Here is a 19,672-nt window from a genome sequence, read left to right as displayed (position 1 = left end):
AGTGCAACCAAGGTGAGGGCCCCCTTTTTTTTTTTGGGGGGGGGGGGGGGGGGGGGGGGGGGGCGGGAAGGGGGCGCCAAGGGGAGGGATGGGGAATACAAATAGAACCAATTTCCTTCCTTACTAATAAGATCTCGCTATATTTCAAAAGGTCTTCCCTTTTTACAAGAAAGATGATAATAAGATTAATTAATCCATGCATTATTGTAATTCACGATATGCATGTATACACTACTTTGCAAGGTTTGCCGTACCGTGCCGAACCGGACGATACGGGACATACCATACAGTACCGGTTCGGTGTCAATACATAGTACGGAGGCATACCGACACTCTGTACGCTGAACCATCCCCATACCGTAACATACCGACAACAATAATGTGGCATGGTAGGAGGCTCGGTACTGAGACGATATATCTTGCTACTTTGCCTATTATCCTATGCACAAAATGATAGTTCTACATTATCCCAGTGACTTAAAGAAACATATGTCATCATATACAAAACTTGGATAACAAGTGCAACTAAGGTGAGCCCCCCCCCCCCCCCTTTCCTTTTTTATTGGTTTGGGGGGGGGGGGGGGGCGCCAAGGTGGGGGATGGGGTATACAAATGGGACCAATTTCCTTCCCTAATAATAAGATCCCGCTATATTTCAAAAGGTCTTCCATTTTTACAAGAAGAAAGATGATAATAAGATTAATTAATCCATGCATTATTTCAATTCACGATATGCATTATTTCAGTTCACGATATGCATGTATATACTACTTTGCAAGATTCGCCATAACGTACCGAACCGGACGATATGGAGCATCATACCATACAATACCAGTTCGGTACCAATACATAGTATGGGAGCGTACCAACACTCCATATGTTGAACCATCTACGTATCTTAACATACTGATACAGCAATAGTGTGGCACAGTAGGAGGCCCGGTACTGAGACGGTGTACCTTACTACTTTGCCTATTATCCTTTGCACAGAATGATAGTTCCACATTATCCCAATGACCTAAGGAAACAAATGTCATCAGATTTTATCACATCAAAAAGCAACAGAGGAAAGATAAGTTATACCTTCAAAGAACCAATTCTAATAGCACAGGCTTGTTTCTCATGAGGAGCAGGTGAAGCAGAATCAAAGCATACAGAAGATGAAGGACAATCACCACATGAACAGCCAAGAGAAGGGTCACCACATGAATAAACTGTAACATTCATAGGCTTCATCCTGACTGAATCATTAAGATTTGTTCGAAAGGCTATTGCATATGGTGAACCAGGTTCATTGGGATTTGCTTGATGACCAACAAATGCAAGCCACTCTGGAAAAGCAATCAGAAGCATAAGGTTAAACCAACCATAAATAGAAGCAAGATTTACAATTCCGCCAGTTGAACATAACAAAGAAGCTAGTGAAGATAACAACTTCCCAGGTTTAGAAATTGTTTATCCAGCTAAATGTAAGGGCATAAATCAAGATACCAATGCAATGATGGCATGACTTGAAATCAAAGTTATAACACAGCACCGAAAATAGCACATGCTGATACAATAAAATAATGCAGGACCAAGAGAGAACATCCGAAGAGAATAGGTACAAGGGAAATCTTCAACAACTTACTGGTTCAACTCAACAATGAGAACAGTAATATGATCATTTTTACGTTATGTAAGCATTAGCAATAATTGATAGACAATTTAAACCAACATGTTCAAAAGTTAAAAAATTTATTTCCCTCATTAAATTATGTCGCTGTCATATGAAAAATATCCCTAGGCCAAAGGGCATCCATACTTTTTCTTCTCTTATTCTGCTTAGTTCATTCGGCATGATAGACAAGGCAATTACAAAGATAGATGAACTTTAGGTCCTACTTGCAACCATGCATGAGTTAGACATAAAACCTTGGCACTTCTCACCTTTGTAATTTTGAGCACCTGCACCAACAAAATCCATTGCACGAGTGTTCATAGTCCCAAATTTCACATCCTTGCATGAATTAAATAACTCCTCTACATACTGACTAGTTACATAAAAATCTATGCCATCAACGGTCAAACTGTCATTGACCTGCAACCACATAAGAATGCAATTTAAAAGTATATATATGACTGTACATCGTAGGCAGTTATTTATAATTTAATCATAATCCAATATTTATTCCATATATAAATGCCATTCACTTCAAAAAGAAGCGGGTGAGGGGAGGAAAAACAGTGCGAACCCAATCTTTAACATCATGAACTGGAACAATAAATTATCACAAAGAACAATCAGATGTTAACTATTAAGTAGTTTATCTACTAGGAAGCCATAACCTTAAATCCTTGTCTACAAATAAACTATGGGTATAAAGAAAAAGGACCTTCATCACAGAAGTCACGTTGATGAAAAGGCTTTGATTTGGAGAGCAAGAGAGCTCGCAGAAAAGATTTAAAAAGTTCCTCAAGCATGCTGGGCATCCCACAAGAAAAGGAATTGCCTGCAAAAGATATCACATGAAAAATAAGTGGGTATTACACAAAAAATAACAGCAAAAAGAAAAAAGAGGATCAAAGTATTCAAAAACAACAAAAGACAACTATATAAGTAATATAAGCAATGGACGGAACTTGCAATTAAGCAGTAACCCCAAATTAGTTCAAACCGAAAGGTTGCGGATAATCCTAGGTGATGGACTAAAATCAACCCAACAATATTTATCCTCTGAGAAGTCGAATTCTTATCCTACCAAACTGGAACATGACACCAATTTTGATAAAAATTCAGTTCAAGCATGTTTCTGTCAATATCAGAACTGATTATTTTGAATGAAGCTATGACTTCAAATAAATCCACTTTTTTCTATAACAATAAAGACAGAAGGAGAGGTAGAATGTGCACCAATTGTGATTTATTCTTACCTGCAAAACTTATTTGGTTATCATCCATAGTTCAAATATTTTAACACAATGCTTATATCTGCCTTTCTTGTATTTAAGAACTCTGAATACAAATACATACTGCAAAGCATAGACAACTCAAAGAAATCACACCAACTGATCAAACAAGGGAAGAAGAATATATCAATTGAAGAGGACCGGGAAGTATGCTAGCAGACAATATTCAACATTGAGAGATTGACTTCTCATTTCAGATATATATTGTCATTGCTAAACTAATAGACTTTAAGAGAACAAATATAAAACTATAATACACGAAGGCAATACTCCAGCCGGTTGGTCTTTGAACTTTGGTAGATGTAACTGTGTTCGTACCAAGGTCAGCGGAACAGATACTGAGCACCGTACTAGTTCTCCGATGGCACTAGGCGGTACGGGACCGCGTCATGCCGTGTCAGAGGGAGAGAGGAGGCAGGCGGACGATGGAGGAGACCAGTGAAGGGCCGGCGGAGGCAACGGTCGGTTCCCCTATTTCGTTCCCGCCACCCTCCGCCGGCCTCTGCCAGCGTCTGCCCGCCTCCCTCCCTCTCCATCTCCCTCCCTCCCCCGCTCGCACTCTCTTTTCTTCTCCTTCTTCGGTACCGGCAACGATTTTCGTTTTCATTGCCGGAACTGTACCAGTGAGTTGCTGGTACGGCTCGAAGCTACCGGAACCGTCCGATTCAGGACGATTTCACGAACTCTGCTTCTTAGAATCAGTACCAAAATATGTAATTGGAGGATGTAATTGGAGGATTTATTTGGAGATAATTTAATGTAGCCGTGGGCTGAGCTAACCCACCAAAAAAAATCAAAGTGTATATACAAAAAGGTTGTTCATTTTTTTTTTCCATTCCTTGTTGTCTACCTATTATGTTTCCTTGTGATACATATGATCTTGGGTTTTCTGCATATATACCCTCCAAAATATATAAAAACGTATGAATACCCTCGTAAAATTTCTATTTGCATGTATACCCTCATCAATTATTTATTTTTCATGTATACCCTTCTTTTACTTTCTTTTTTACATATGTACCTATACTATCTAACGCCGTTAAAAATTAAATGATTTAAATTAAAATGACTAAAATACCCTTATGGGTATACATGCAAAAAGAAAACTTCATATGGATAGACATGCAAATAGCAACTTTGCGAGGGTATTCATGCAATTACGCATATTTAGGAGGGTATACACTTCAAAAAAATCTAATAAAAAATAATCAAAATCCAGTAAAGATAATCGTTAATAAAAAAGATAACAAAATAAAATTAAATCATGTTAATATCAACTCTTACAGAATAAATCATGTTACTTTTACGAAATTCTCGTCTCAAAAACAAACAACTCAACATTTACAAATCACTAAAAAATATTTTACTAATCTAAGCATCTATAATTAATTTAAATTTGATAGCTTCAATCTTTTAAAAATAATGACGAATATATAGATGTCATAAATTCAATAATTATAATTATATCAAAATCAAATGAAGAATAGAATTACCAAAATGACCACCTAATATTCCAACTTGACTGAGCCAAGATCTTAAAAAAAAAAAATAACAATGTGACTCGATCTTTTTTTGACTTATCAATCCAACTGAATCATAAAAGACTTAGAAAATTTCAGCTGAGTTTTGACATTTTTTAATGAATTTTTTGAATGTATACCCTTTTAAATATGAAAGTTACTATTTGCGTATATACCCTTATAACTTTTTTTGCATATCTACCCATAAGGTTATTGTAGTCATTTTAATTTTAAACCGTCTATTTTTTAACGACGTTAAATAATACAGGTACATATGCAAAAAAAAAGAAGAATATACATGCAAATAGTAGTTTTACGAGGGTATTCATGCAATTTTGCATATTTAGAAGAGAATATATGCAAAAACCCTATGATCTTTTATGATTTCACGTTTTTACTATTTTAGCAGTTTGATGTCCTGAAATAAGATGCAATTCCACCAGAACATGATTTGAAGAATGCTATACCTTGACCTAAGTAGTTCTAGTTCTCTAACATTCATTGATTCTACAACTTGCTAAACTGATCTGCAGTGCAGCAGACGTTGCCAGTGATTGTTGGACACAAACTCTGGATCTTCAAGGACAACAACTCATCTGGCTGAGAAGGAAAAAAGAAAACATTTTACAGATCAAGAGTCCAATCACAGTTTAACTTTATACTACTCAAGGTTACAGATACATTAAGACCTAATAATTTAGGAAGAAAAGGTTGAACACACATGCAGTAACACCAGCCCACCCACCTTTTTTTTATAGAAAGAAAAAGAAGACCGTTAATTTGTTTTCCTTTCCAGATATTCATGTCAAAATGATAACTTAGCAGCACAAATATAACTATAATCTTGCATACAAATATAAAATGATAACCACAATGTGTTACCAAGTACCTTCATAGAAGGGACATTATAAGGACAGCTCAAAACCTTTCCATCACCGCGGCGTCCACAAATACCATACATGGAACAATACCCTTCTGCATATATCTTTCTGAAGGAAAATGATAAAATGTTTCAAATGCAAAAATAGAATATTGAATTTCTGAAAGAAAATGGACAATGATTATCATAAACGATCAGATTCAAGAAAGGCAATGGAACTTGTAGTTTTGGATGTGACAAAGGAGCTAAAAAGTGCCTATGTAAATGAATGATGATTACTATTAGTTATTGTGGCCAGACACCCCATGTCTGCATCAAATCTTTTTCTTTTTTCATCATTGTGTCTTACTTATCTCATATCTCGTTACAAAAGTTTAGATGTTTACTACCTTGAGGGATTCTTTTCTAACAGATATTACAAGACTACCAACAAAAGTGGGACTAGTCAAGCTTCTAAGGCAAATCTATGATCTTTGGCCAGTCAAATGTAAGAAATCTTAGATCACTGTCACTTCAGCAGAACCAGCCCTCCTTCAATCAATGAAAATCCCTATATGCTCAATTTGGATCTAGAACAATAAGAATCATTGGATAGCTCAAATGAGCATTAGAAGTCTTGCTTTGTGGCCTCTGGCTCACTCAAAAACATGGCAGTAAGGACATTTTCTTACACTGCCAGATAACTAATCTATCAGCTTGACTTTAAAAATACCTTTTTCTATATGATGGAAGCTAATCAGATGCTTTTTTATGTTAGATTTTGGTCTTTAATATCATACTAGATAGAGGGCATTTCTTTATCTAGTTTAGTACATAGGCTGTAAGATATTTTCAACAGTTTTTCCGTTTATTATTGAGTAAAAAAAAAGGCAAAGATTAAAAAAAAAATACATGACATTTGACAGGCTGTGGACTACAAAAAGGCCGCTATTGTAGTTTATAAAGACTACATGAACAACTATGTACAAAAGATTTCTCAAAAATAATATTAAACAAAATATAATGCTCAATAACTACATGCGTTTTGACTAAATATCCACTTAATCTCAAAAATATGAGGAAATTAATTTTGCTTCTGAGTTGTACTAAAAGATGAAGGAAAAAATTTGAATTCAGTAGGCAAAGCTTCAAAATTACCAAGTTTAATGATTCCTCAAAAAACTGAAGTTGAAAAAGTATATTATATATAAATGTTATATCTTTGCAATACAAAAAAAATAGTTCACTTAAATTTCCATTATATAAAATGTTTCTTTCACTTGAATTTATCCCTTTATGGAACAGGCATTCAAATTTAACTAGTCATGCTAAACATGCTGAACTCAAAATTATTTGTCCGAAGCACCAGATGCAGAAGCAGACAAAAAAAGGACTTCCTGAACCAGAACTAGCCAAAAGAATTGTACTAGTTTTTCGGGTGCTTCTATAGGCTGGTATAGCCTTCAGCATTCTATTGGATAGATTTACTAGTTTCTTGAGAAATGATGTTCCTGGTTCAATGGAATCAGTCATTGTCTGCTCAGAAATAATTCACCACTCTTTCTCTAGCTAAGAAGTAAAGTCTAAACATCAACAAAAAATAAAAAGAAAGAAAGAATGAAACTATTGCATATCGCAACTAACACCAAGCAATGGAAACATAAGAACATTTTGCTCATGCCAGATATGTAGCCAGATATAATGTAAAAATTAGAATTTGTAACCTGAAGCAGACCTATCAAATGAAACAATAGCTGAAGGCCTACATTTAAAATTTGTTTACCCAAATGGACATTATAAATCATGATCTGTCAAGAGAATGCCCTTACACTGTTGTAGCATTGGACTGCTGAGCACCTGTTGGAGGCACAAGAGTGATCTGCACATTCAAATACGAGATTGCAACTTCAAAAAGAGTTGACAGAATGCTCAAAGCAAATTTAAATTATGTACAAGCAAAAACATTTTCTGAAAACTACAGAGAGATAACATTATGTAAGATTTGTCTCGGATGTTGCACCTGGACATCAATTAACCCCAACCCAACTCACCCCTCCCCCCAGGACGACTCTTCCTCCATTTTAAATCAGCAATGGTAAGATGACAAATTAAAAGTAGGCATCGATCACAGAATTTTCATTTCCAAATAGAGTCGCAGCCTTTAATTTTGAGAATAAATAACGACATATTACCACCTTGAACAACCTTTATATCAGCACTAACCAGTTTGTATGGGCAACACTTTTTTGTCACAACAAACCATCCAATAAAGGTGCCATGACTTGTGGACTATGTTCATTGATATAAATTCCTACAGTAAACAGATGAGGTTTGTTCCAAGACTGAACCATCAAAAAATGATTGCCTAACATAATCAATTCCACATGAAGGTGGGAATAGGACTTTATGCGGGAAAAAAAATAACTAAAAAAGCCAACTTTTATTGTCACGCCCCGAGCCCGAGGTGCGGCAGACGCCGCACGCCCACACGGCGGGCCGCACGGGCGCGCAAGGCAGCAGATCATATCAAAGCAGATACAGCTATTCAAAGATGACATAATTATTTAAATTGTTCAAAAGCGGTCTTACAAAATTTCAAAATAGCATATGCCAACATAGTTCAAATGTCCAAACTAATTTAACTAAAATGCCCAAAATCGAAGAAATCATCGAAAAATCTAACGCACTCCCCAATCCCGTGCGATCAAGCCTCTGGATCTGAAAAATAGAGAAAATAAAATAATGAGCTACACTAGCCCAGTAAGCAACAAAATACCCCAAAGTGGGGTCAGAGCATATCAGATCAAAACACAGGATAATGACTGGAATAAATCATAAATAACATCGTTTTACTGTTTTCAAAACTTATGATCATTTTTCCAAAAACTCAGATACCAGAATCTCAACATGATAGGCTACGGCCACGTAACCCAGTGGCATGGGTTGCACAGAGTGCCAGAAACCACTATTGTTAGTCACCGGTGGAAAAGGTGTCCAGAAACCACTATTCTAATCATCGGTGGCGCGGTGTCGAAACCGGTTCCTCACAGATTACAAGTCGACAGGTCCAACGTATAATCTCCATTGGCGGGGCCAGAACAGAACAGAACAGATCATAGCCATGCTGAGAATACATATATATATAAGACAGATTTCATAAATTTTCCAAACATAGTTTACGGATTTCAGAGCATACAACATAATTTTTAAATAAAATTTAACATGCCTGACCAATTTTACAGAATACAAAACATTCATCAAAATTTAATCTATTTATCAAATAATTTGGAAATTACACTTGAAGTATTAAGTTACTTCTTCTCGCTTAATCCCTACTTCAGATAGGCGGATCAGGTTCACCTGTTTAAATTTAATTAATTCCTTGTTAATATCAGAACTTTGCAAAATCCAAAAATAATACTATTGGACACGGCCCAACAGGGCCTAGAGTTGGCCCATAATGGGCATGGCTTGATAGGGCCCATATCGGGCATGGTCCAATGGGCCCACATAGACCCAGCAAAATAGAGCCCCCAAGGTTGGCTTCTAATTGGTTCATTTATGCAATAAAATTTATTGCAGGGACTAATACTTAATTTCAGGATACTATTCTATAAAGCTTGAGTGGACTAAATAAATATAGTTGGGGACCATTATATAATAAATCTTTTCTATAGGGATCAAATACAAATTACAGAAGAACCTTTTGTGAAATAATATACTGCCAAGGGCTTAACCGCAAAATTTCATTTATTGGCCAAATGGGTTCGGGTTTCGGGTTCGGGTTCCGGGCTCGGATCTGAACTGGGCCCAAGTTGGGCCCACAAGGGTACTGCCCAACTGGGCCAACCGGACTGGGCCCAAGTTGGGCCTGCAGCGGACTAAGCCCAAGTTGGGCCTGCAGTGGACTGGGCCCAGCGGCCCATCATGAAGTTTCAAATTGTTATTACAAACAGATGATATACCAAAGTAAAGGCATCATGAAGTTTCATCAAATGCAATATCGCTTTCAGTTTCAGCATGTACCTCATGTATCTCATTTTCATGTGCCACGAAGCATGGATTTGCAATATGATACTGCTCTTCTTCTACACATGTTGTATCAGATTTGTTAGTGCATTCATATTTGACTTCAAGCATATTCCATATTTTCTTAGCAGTTGTGCAAAAGGATATGCAATTAAGTTCACTATCATCTAATGCACAATATAAAATATTCATGGCTTTTGCATTTTGCTGAGCCATTTTCTTATTATGATTAGTGTTTGTGTGTGGACCATTGACTATGATACTCCATAAATCATAATCATGTGCTTGAATAAAAATGCGCATGCGTGCTTTCCAATGTGTGTAGTTTATGCCATTAAATAGTGGAGGTTCATCAATTAATTGTCTCTCTCCTAGAAAACTATCTATTTGAGTTGTCATGATCTTTGTCTCTTTGATCGTTAGATTAACAATCAATATTAGAGCACGAGGTTCTGATACCACTTGTTGCCCAAGGTGACTACCCAAGAGGAGGGGTGAATTGGATTTTCTATGTTTTAAAATGAGCTACAATGTAGAAGATACATATCTCAAATTATAAATTTTGAAAGCCTTCTTGAAAATTCTTATGAAATTCAGAATATGACCTAGTATAAAAGTTTAAACTCCATATAAAATGCTTATATCTTTGCATTTTTGTAATTTTCATTATATGCTTCAAAGATTGCATCATGCTGGAGAATAATTTACTATGATTCTTAGATAAAAACTACAGCCTAAGAAAAATAGAATTAATTTTGATACCTTGATTGTTTACTCCGATACGCATCTGAAACATATCATTTTTTGTCTTATAAGTGTGCTGAAATTGGTCTAAATGATGTGTTTTTCAATGATCTTGATTGCGAACAAATGTTTCTAAATATATGATGTTATTTTGATATTAAAAAGATTTATCGTGCTTCATATATACATTGCTGAAAAACTATGACTAAGAAATTAATATTTTGAATATACACTCCTGCATAATTAAATGCTTCTATCATTCAAAAGAAAAGCTATTCTTAAGAAGAGAGTTAATGATCCTAAAGCTTAAAATATTTCAACTCACTCCAATAATTCTTATAGGAAAGAAAATGTAATTACTTTTGAAAAAAATTTGAGCTTCAAAAGAATTATTTTCTTATTAATATTTCCATACATATTCAAAAAAATTAAGAGGAAACATAATTTGCTCCTGAAAGATTAAAAAGAGTGATTGCTATATATCTTGAAAAATTTTGGATCACTCTACATTCTTGATATTATAGAATTTCAGTTTTATTCACGCTTCACATTAAAATCTGAAATTCATAAAAGAAAAGAGAGTTTGAAGAAAAATACATCTTTTGAGGGGGAGCTTTAAATACTCAATTTTTTTATTGAAAATTATCTTCAAACTCTAAACTCTCAAATGGAATGATTAATTAAGGGGGAGAAAGAAAATTTCAGAGGAAGAGATCATATAGAACTTAATCGTGTAAATTCACAACTAAAGATAAGAGAAAGAATACTAAATGTAAAGTTGTATTAAACTTTGTGCTTCATTGAATATCTTTTGAAAGTTGTATTTCCATCTATATTCAACGGTAAATCATTTGTTTCTGAAAATTAATTGAAAATGACTCCATTTGTCTTAGTATCGAAAATTTATCTTGGAATCTACTTATGAGTTCTTATTGGGTTGCACTTTAGTATTTCAATCCTGAACCAATTTATTTTAATTGATTTTGATGCTATATCTTTAAAGGAGTAAAAGAAAGTCTTTAAAAGAGCTCTAAAAGAACTTTCAAAACTTTGGATTTTATATATGCTCTAAGATGTATCATAAATTGCATGAAATTCATGTTTTGATATTTGTGCCCCAATTATTTTTTTAAGTTATTAAGAATTAATGATTTAACATGATCTTATGTTTTTCAAGTATATAAGTTTTGATCTTTATCTGTTTTTATACTATCCTCTGAAAATTAATTAGATTGCTCTCATATTGCTATATACTTAATATAATAAAAAAAATTATGAAAAAACTTTCATATGCTATTAAAGATCTTTTAAAAAAAAAAAGAGGTTGGATTTTCATTCGTGCTTTCATTGAATATCATTCTCGATACTCCTTGAAATAACTTAAAAAAAATTCTATTTACACTTAATTTAACAACTATCTTTGGAATCTATATTTAGATATTTTTCTGGCTCACATCTTAAATGTCTCATTTTTAAAGCCAAACTTTTCATCCTTGATTTTGATGCGATCCAATCATAATTTTAAAACTATATTAATTGGCTCTGACCTATACTCATTATCTTGCCTTAACAGTATTGTCTTGAGTCACATAATTCATATTCTTGCAATAATTTGGCATGCAATGAATGAAATATTATCTTGTGCTTAATATTTCATTATTTTGCAATCTTTTTTATGTTGTCAAAAAGGGAAAAAAATATCTGAGTATATGCTCATAATGAAGCATGTTCATTATGATTAGTGTCTTCTAGATTTTGTATTTGTTTTGACCAGTATCTACTCTTTATTATTGTCTGCATTTCTTCTCTAGAATATTATACTTTTGGCAAAGATGATGAAATACATTTTTTCTTTACTCATGATCTTTGTGTCATTACAATACTATCCATTGCTATTCATTCTTTTTGATGATGACAAAAAGGGGGAGAAAGTATAAGAGAGAAACTAGAAGCAAATTCTATAAGAAAGATAATTCTATAAACAAAGACTGTATAAGGAAAAAATATAAAAGGTATATATTGTATACTTACGGGGGAGACATGTATTATACACTTAAGGGGGAGACATTTGACAAAGAGAAAATCTGAATCTGGCACATAATCATAGAGATTTTCCTTGCCTCGATACATAGCTTGAAACTCTTGCTTTAAGGGGGAGCAAAGCTAAAATTCATTGGGCATTCTACTTGGATAAGATAGGGGGAGCTTTTGGTTCATTGATACATTCTCTAAATTGGACTATTTGAAACTTTTACACCAAAAGCATTTTCTATACATTAAACCTTACTTCTCACATGAATATCAATTTGCTTATACTCAATGTTTTGTAATCATCAAAAAGGGAGAGATTGAGGATCCTAGTGTTATTTTGATGCTTACAAAGCCATTAAGGCCATATGGAAGTGCTAATGCTATTAACTCAATTAATCCAGTACATAAGTGAGTAAGGAAGAAATATTCGATACATCATTGATAAATGACACACCCTCGATACATTCACGATACATTAAGAATAAATGGTCAAAACTACTCTCAAGAATTGATAACGAGATATAATTTGTAATAGAGAATGGTAGAAAACTCAAGAATCCATTTTGGCAAAGTTTCACGTTAAAAATACCTAAAAGGGCAATTCTGTAATTTCGACTGTTAAGGGTATGAAACTCTATTGTGCCATACATCGTAATTTGCTTGGAATATCATATTGTTGTTTCAATGTGCATAATTAACCTTCAAAGTGCAGAAAAACATGGTTAGAGTCGACCCCAATTAGTTTGGAGTTGACCCCGATACATTGGCACACCTTGGAACGAAGTGGCACGCCTTTGGAACACTTGGCACAGAGTAGGAGTCGACCCTAGAAGAGATGGGATCGACTCTGACACGTTTTAGAAATATTCTGGCACATTCTAGCACTTATGGCACGGATGAACAGTACTTGGATCGACCCAAGTGAAAGTTGAGTCGACCCCATCTTCAAGCCTCAAGAAAACAAGTCTCTGGAATCCCTGAGAGGGTCGACCCCAATGGAACTTGAGTCGACCCAACCTTGAGTCGACCCCAAAAAGAGTTGAGTCGACCCTAGTGAAAAACGGCTGAAATATAAGGTTCTGTGTTTCCTGAGAGGGCCGACCCCAATGTAGCATTAGTCGACCCTAGTTAAAGTTGGGTCGACCCCAGTGAAAGTTGAGTCGACCCCAAGTCTGATGAACAGTGGTTTGAGTCGACCCCAGGAAAGTTTGGATCGACCCAAGCACGGGCAGAAGCATAACGGCTAGTTGTGCAGAAGTGCTTTTTGGACTCCTAACGGCTATAAACGGCTAGTTTCTTCAATCCAACGGTCAGGAAGGACTATTTGGAGGTTGGAAAACTATTTAAAAGGGAGTATTCATCAGAGGAAGCAAGCTTTGGAAAATCATCAAGTCCATTCAAGAGAAAACCCTTGCTTCATTCAATTGCTTCATTCAAGAGCCAAAAAAAAGTGGTTGAGCAGATTCCAAGAGACATTAAGAGCTCCACCAATCCTTGAAGAGTGAAGCAATCTTGACAAAGAAGAGAAGAGCCTTATTAAAGCGATAACTATATTCCAAACTCTTCTTTGTAGCTTATAATTGTTTTATTTGCTCATTTAGGAGCTTTAAATCCTTGTTCTTTATTCTTGTTGTAAGGTTTGTTGGTGAGCCCGCAAAACCAATATTATAGTTTTGTTGGTGAGCCCGTAAAACCAACGATATAGGTTTGTTGGTGAGCCCGTAAAACCAACGGTATAGGTTTGTTGGTGAGCCCCTAAAACCAACGGTATAGGTTTGTTGGTGCGCCCGTAAAACCAATGGTGTAGGTTGTTGGTGATCCCGAAAAACCAAATTGTAAAGGTTTTGGATTGTGATCCCGGAAAACAATCCAACTGTAATCCGAGGGATTATAGTGAATTCCCAAGAAAAGGCTTGGGGAGTGGACGTAGGTGCTTGAGGTGTACCGAACCACTATACATTGTCTTGTTTATGTTGTGCTTGTTCTTGTATTTATTCTTACTTTATATTTGATTCTTGCTCTAGGATAAGTTCACACAAGTAACTTAAGAAAGCTTCCACCGCACTTAACTAAGAAAACATTTAAAACACCAAAAATTCAGAAAAACCCAATTCACCCCCCCTCTTGGGTTGTCACCTTGGGCAACACGAACTAAACTTGGAGGACCAAAAGGATAATTAACTCAAATAAAACAATAGAATGTCAAATAAACTAATATGAAACTAACAAAATGGAAATTTATAATAGAAGGCATCCAAAACCATTATATTGGTTGTCATTTTAATTTGGTGCTATTCCGTAGTCCAAGGTATAATAAAAATTAATGTACAATTACTTCTATTGTAAGTAAAACAAACTTAAGATATCAAAATGGGGAGCTACCATTCCTTTCTTTTCCCGTCAGTCCTACATTTTGTGTGCATAAAATGAAACAGGAATGGTCCCTTATTTTCCAGTCTCCAATTCCCATTCCAACTCATTGATTCAGGTAACCCTTTTGACATATGAATGTTAATTATAACAAGAGAACATGCCAATGTCTCCATCGTTTGAATTATAACCAGAACCCAATAACCCGATCCAAACCATTTTGACGCTTGAGTCATGTTGAACACTAATCAGCAGTCAAACCATGTTTCTAACTTAAAATAACCTAGCCCCCTTCAACACCTTGTTGTCTTGTAAAATTACGGATTACAGAGGCCACCCACCGTTCTCTATGATGCCTCTCCATTCCAATATTGCCTCCATTGCCTCTAATGCCTCGCCGCCGCCGCCGCCCTCTCATCAACCTTGCTTCAATTTTTCTTACAATGGAGCCTGTTATGCCTCTTGTCGTGCCTCATCTTCACCAAGTTCTCCTTTCCATGGCATGGTATGCTCTAGCGTTTACCACAATAAAATGATGGCTACAACAAGATCTCTAGGTGTGGCCTCCTCATCAGGCTACCACGAGACACGAGTATAGAAGAGATGGAGATTAAACTTCTCCAGCATCAACCACCGTGGTGATGGTTGAAGGAAAATATAAGATCTGGTGAGAAATGGAAATGGTGCCCATAAGATGAAAGAGATCGAAGAGTTATTTTTCCTTTTATTTTACCTCTTCATTTGTTAACATATGCAAATCATTCCATGTGACTTAAGCGGTTCACACATTGAAGCATCCTAGCATAGTAGTTCGCATAGGTTTTCCATATCTTTGGATTTTACATCCACCTAATAGTTCGACATGAATGGGTGGCGAGTCAATTCTAACATCAAGATCCTCAAAAAAACAATACAATGTTTCAGTTTCACAAACAGGTCGGGACAACCTATGATCCAACCTAGTCCACACTTAGGCATGATTGAACCCAATCATGGTCTGTCGTACCAGTCCGGGCCAGTACGTACCGGTCCGGCCTGGGACCGGTACCGGATCAGCGTGGAATCCGGTACCGGTAGTTTATTGTTGAAGAACCGGTACGAGACCGGTTCGGACCGGTACGCCACCGGTTCGGACCGGTACGCCACCGGTACGGGACCGGTACGCCACCGGTACGGGACCGGTACGCCACTAGTACGCCGACCGGTACCGGTACGGCGGACCTTGAACCCAATATTTTGATCAGATTTGAAAAATGGCTTTTTCAATTATCAGTTTGGCTATGGGTTGCTCCTTTTCTCTAATCCTAGCCATATTTAAAATAGGTCAAAAATTGGATGAACTAGCCTGACCGGGCATGGTCCAATCCTACACTCAAGCTAAAGAACCATGACTTCAAAACACCTAACGTTTCTATCATGTATCATGTTGCCATGTCTTGGGACTTTAAAATACCTAACCTTTCTATCACATCCCGTTGCCATGTCTTGGTTTGGACTTTGGAGTTTAGATATTGAGGCTATATTATTTATAGGTTGATGGCTCAGTTATGCTTGAACTGCATCCTTGTTAACAACACTAGTGGAAGCATTTCACACCAACATCCTTTCTTAGTTCTATCCACTGGTTATCCCATCACTATTAATTTTCCTTCTAAATAGAATGAATAGTGTGCTCTTCTTTTATCTTGCATCGAAGCTGAACCTGAATACCATATGTTGGGTTTGGGTCATGCATGACTTGCCCCAATATGAATGACCAGATGGGTCACAAAAAAATTTCCAAGAACCTGACCAAACCCAACCCTATTAGCCAAGGGGTTTAGTATAGGTCTAAAATTTTGACGTGAACGGAACCAAGTCAAGTCTGGTTACTCTGGAGGCATTGACTCCAACATTTAATAAGATAAATTTGTTGCAGAACCAAAAAAAAAAAAGATAAAAACTAAAGAAGGCAATGCAGAGTAAACATTAGAACAAGCTAGATAAGGCTATCAATATTATCATTACGATTATAAAGAATTAAATTTTTAGTCAACGAGCAATTTTACAAATTCTTAAGAAAAATAAATGAAAGATTTTAAAGCACAAATGCAACAAGACGAAAAAGGGAAAACGCAATCACTTGAAATCTGAATATTTTACTGGGCAAGGAGAAAAGCTGATAACACTTCCAGGTACAAAATAGCATACCGTCTAAAACGCAAAAAAGAGAAAAAAATGATAACAATGACAGCACTATGATCGTTGGATAAAAAAGAGCAAGGTTCATCGTACTGATCGGTACCGTACTGTATTGGTACCAAAATGGTACATAGTCTCGAACCAAACTGGTACGAACCAACACTATAATAGGATGGTATGGGGTCTGGAAGCGAGACAGCGAACCTTAATCAAGAGAGCAAAACATACAAAAAATTACAATATAAATTAATATGCACCTGAGTAACCTGAGTAGAAATTTCCTGCTTATTAACAGAAAGGAGCTCATTTTCACCCATAACATTCACCAAAGTTTTTGTTCTAGAAGGACCTGTTCTTTCTTGTTTTCTGTGTAACCAACACCATACTGAAAAAGCAGAAACTAAGAGAAAATACAAAATTGCTAATGAAACATCCAAACATTTGACCTGCCAGCAACAAAAGATAAATGTGTTAAATCAGAAAGGACAACAGATGAGACAATCCTAAAATGAATCACAAATTACAGAATTTTTACTGGAAAAAAAAAAATCTGTTTCGTCGTGGCACACCCTCTCCACAAGCTAACATTTATTATATATGAAAAAAATGAGGTAGAGAGATGTAAACTTACAAATGGTTTTACAAACAAAATCCCAAGAATACCTATTGTTTCAGATGTCAACTGTGTAAAGTTAATTGTCCCAACCGTTTGTTAGTGTTACTGAATAAAATGTAGACTTGTCACTCCAAAACTATCAAATTTATATATTATTTAGATAAAGGCATTCAAGTAGACAGCATAACAATTCTACTGTTTCAGGCTCAAAATGGGAGGTGGATTTACCCTTGACTAGTTTCCTCGTTGGACTGCACCAATATATCATCCATGTAGCATCATTGTTGACAAAAGACCTAGTTATATCCTTGTTAGTTAGAGATCCATTAAATTGTTGAAATCAACTGTAAGATTCAGTGGTAACTGAATCACGTCCAAAATTTGAGGAAAGATAGTCAGATGCTTGCACAATGTTGCAGGACTCACATTTAGGGGCAAATTCACTCTCATCTATATACACAATTACAATGGTAACAAGCCCCTATGCATTGTTTCTGACGACAATAGAAATAGAAATAACTTATGGCATACATAATTGGGTATAAAATTATCTTTGACTCTACTGCTCAAATTAACATCAGATCAATGAGCAAGGATTTGCTAACAAAATCTTTGGAATGCATGGCAGTATGGGTCTTCTTGAAAAACATAGGAGATGAGTAAAAGGTACAAGGATAAAATTAGTGGCAAAATGCAGCAATCAACCTAAATATGTTTTGTCCACTTATGTAAAACTAGATTATCCACAGTATGGATTGCAATAATGGAGCTAACGACATAAGAGAGAAGAATTGCTAAGGCAACACTCATTTGCAAGAGATGCAAACAAATCACCATCTCCACACAGCAGCATAAGTTAGCGAACAATACACTGCCTAAGCACTACAGTGGAGATGCCATGTCTAGCTTCTTGCTCTTCCAATAGATAAGAATCTCTAGAGAAATGATATAGAAGCTCATGGTGGAATGTCAATCAACAAGATTACCTGAAGATCAGCATCAGAGTAAGCATGAAGCACCAGAGCCGATCTGGTAACAAAGCAGACAGATTAACTAAGTTGTCGGTCATCATGTAACTTTCAGATCAAAACAAATATTGACCTTAACACATCAGGATAAATTGAATCTTATTGTAAATTGGATGATCCTCAAATCCAAGGTTTGCCAAACCAGGCCGAACTGGGCAAACAAATATTGACCTTAACACATCAAGATAAATTGAATCTTATAGTAAACTATATGAACCTCAAATCCAAGGTTGGTTGAACCAGGCCGAACCGGTAGGGGACCAAGTTGATTCACCTATTTTTTTCGAAGCGGGCTCCAAACTAGCCGGAACCGGTCCCAAACCGATAGGAACACCCCGGACCGGTCCCGAATTGATAGGAACTAGTCGGAACAAGCTGGAACCAATCGTGAACCGCAAAAACTCAGTCCGAGCCGGCCAACTCCGTCGGTGCGAACCAGAACTGTTTCCGAACCTGCCTTCCTCCCCTCTTTCTTTTGTTTTAAACGAACCCTATTCGCGAAGTTTCTCAAGCCTTTCCAAACTATTCAAAGACCCCCTTCCCCATAGTGAAAAACACGCTGATTCAACACCATTGAAAGAAGATCCAACCCTAAATAAGATATGCTTCTTCTCCCCTATCTCATTTTTTTTATTTTCTTGGACGTCAAAAAATACCTTGAAATTTGCAAAATACGGAGAGATCATGCCAAAATTTTTGGTTTTGGCCTAATTTTATGATATGTTGTAGATCTATAGATGATCTATAAAATCACATAAAAATTTTTAATTTTTAAATTACACATAATTTTAAAAATTAAAAATATATTTTTTTTATTTTAAAATAAAATAGTAAATAATAAAATAAAATTCAAAAAAATATAAAATCAGAAGCATATTTTGGGGCATGCAAACTATTCTCTAGCTAAATTTGTTGTGCATTTATTTAAGTTTTGATGTGATCATTTAGATAGGAGTCTAAGCCTAAATTTTAAGAAAAATTAAGAAATAAGTAGCCTTTGATGCATACCCATGGGCCTAGAACAATATATGTAGCATCCATAATAGGGTTCTATATGGATCTGAGATCAAATTAATTTTTAAAAAATTTAGATTCAAAAGTTATTTTTTTAATTAAAAATAATTAAAAATATATAAAAAATTAAATAGTACATAATATATATTTCAAAAGTATTTTTTGAAGTAAAAAACATATTTTTCTGAATTTATGGTATTTAAACATATTTTTTTAATTTAAAAATTATTATAAATAAATATAAAAAATTAGCACTATGTATTAGATAAATTAAATGCATTTTCTAAGGTAAAAAATATTATCTTAATCGTAACAAAAATTTGCTATTTTT

General features: G+C 35.5%; 1 protein-coding gene across 2 annotated transcripts in view; it reads right to left on the bottom strand.

Annotated features, from left to right (window-relative positions):
• The window catches only part of LOC113461497, a 43,948-nt gene that overhangs the window by 8,934 nt on the left and 15,342 nt on the right, over positions 1–19,672 (bottom strand). The window contains exons 9-15 of one of the 2 annotated variants that reach the window (XM_039126876.1): positions 16,941–17,129; positions 7,158–7,207; positions 5,359–5,458; positions 2,376–2,492; positions 1,930–2,080; positions 1,084–1,331; positions 960–1,018 (exon numbers count right to left, since the gene is read on the bottom strand). In XM_039126876.1, coding sequence (XP_038982804.1) covers positions 960–1,018; positions 1,084–1,331; positions 1,930–2,080; positions 2,376–2,492; positions 5,359–5,458; positions 7,158–7,207; positions 16,941–17,129 — 914 coding nt within the window. Of the gene's footprint in view, positions 1–959; positions 1,019–1,083; positions 1,332–1,929; positions 2,081–2,375; positions 2,493–5,358; positions 5,459–7,157; positions 7,208–16,940; positions 17,130–19,672 lie in introns of those variants that run through there. The other variant, XM_039126877.1, reaches the window with a different exon arrangement.

The sequence above is a fragment of the Phoenix dactylifera genome, chromosome 5, assembly GCF_009389715.1.
Source record: "Phoenix dactylifera cultivar Barhee BC4 chromosome 5, palm_55x_up_171113_PBpolish2nd_filt_p, whole genome shotgun sequence".
NCBI lineage: Eukaryota > Viridiplantae > Streptophyta > Magnoliopsida > Arecales > Arecaceae > Phoenix > Phoenix dactylifera.
Note: the sequence above shows the minus strand (reverse complement) of the source record. Positions and strands in the feature narration are given on the sequence as shown.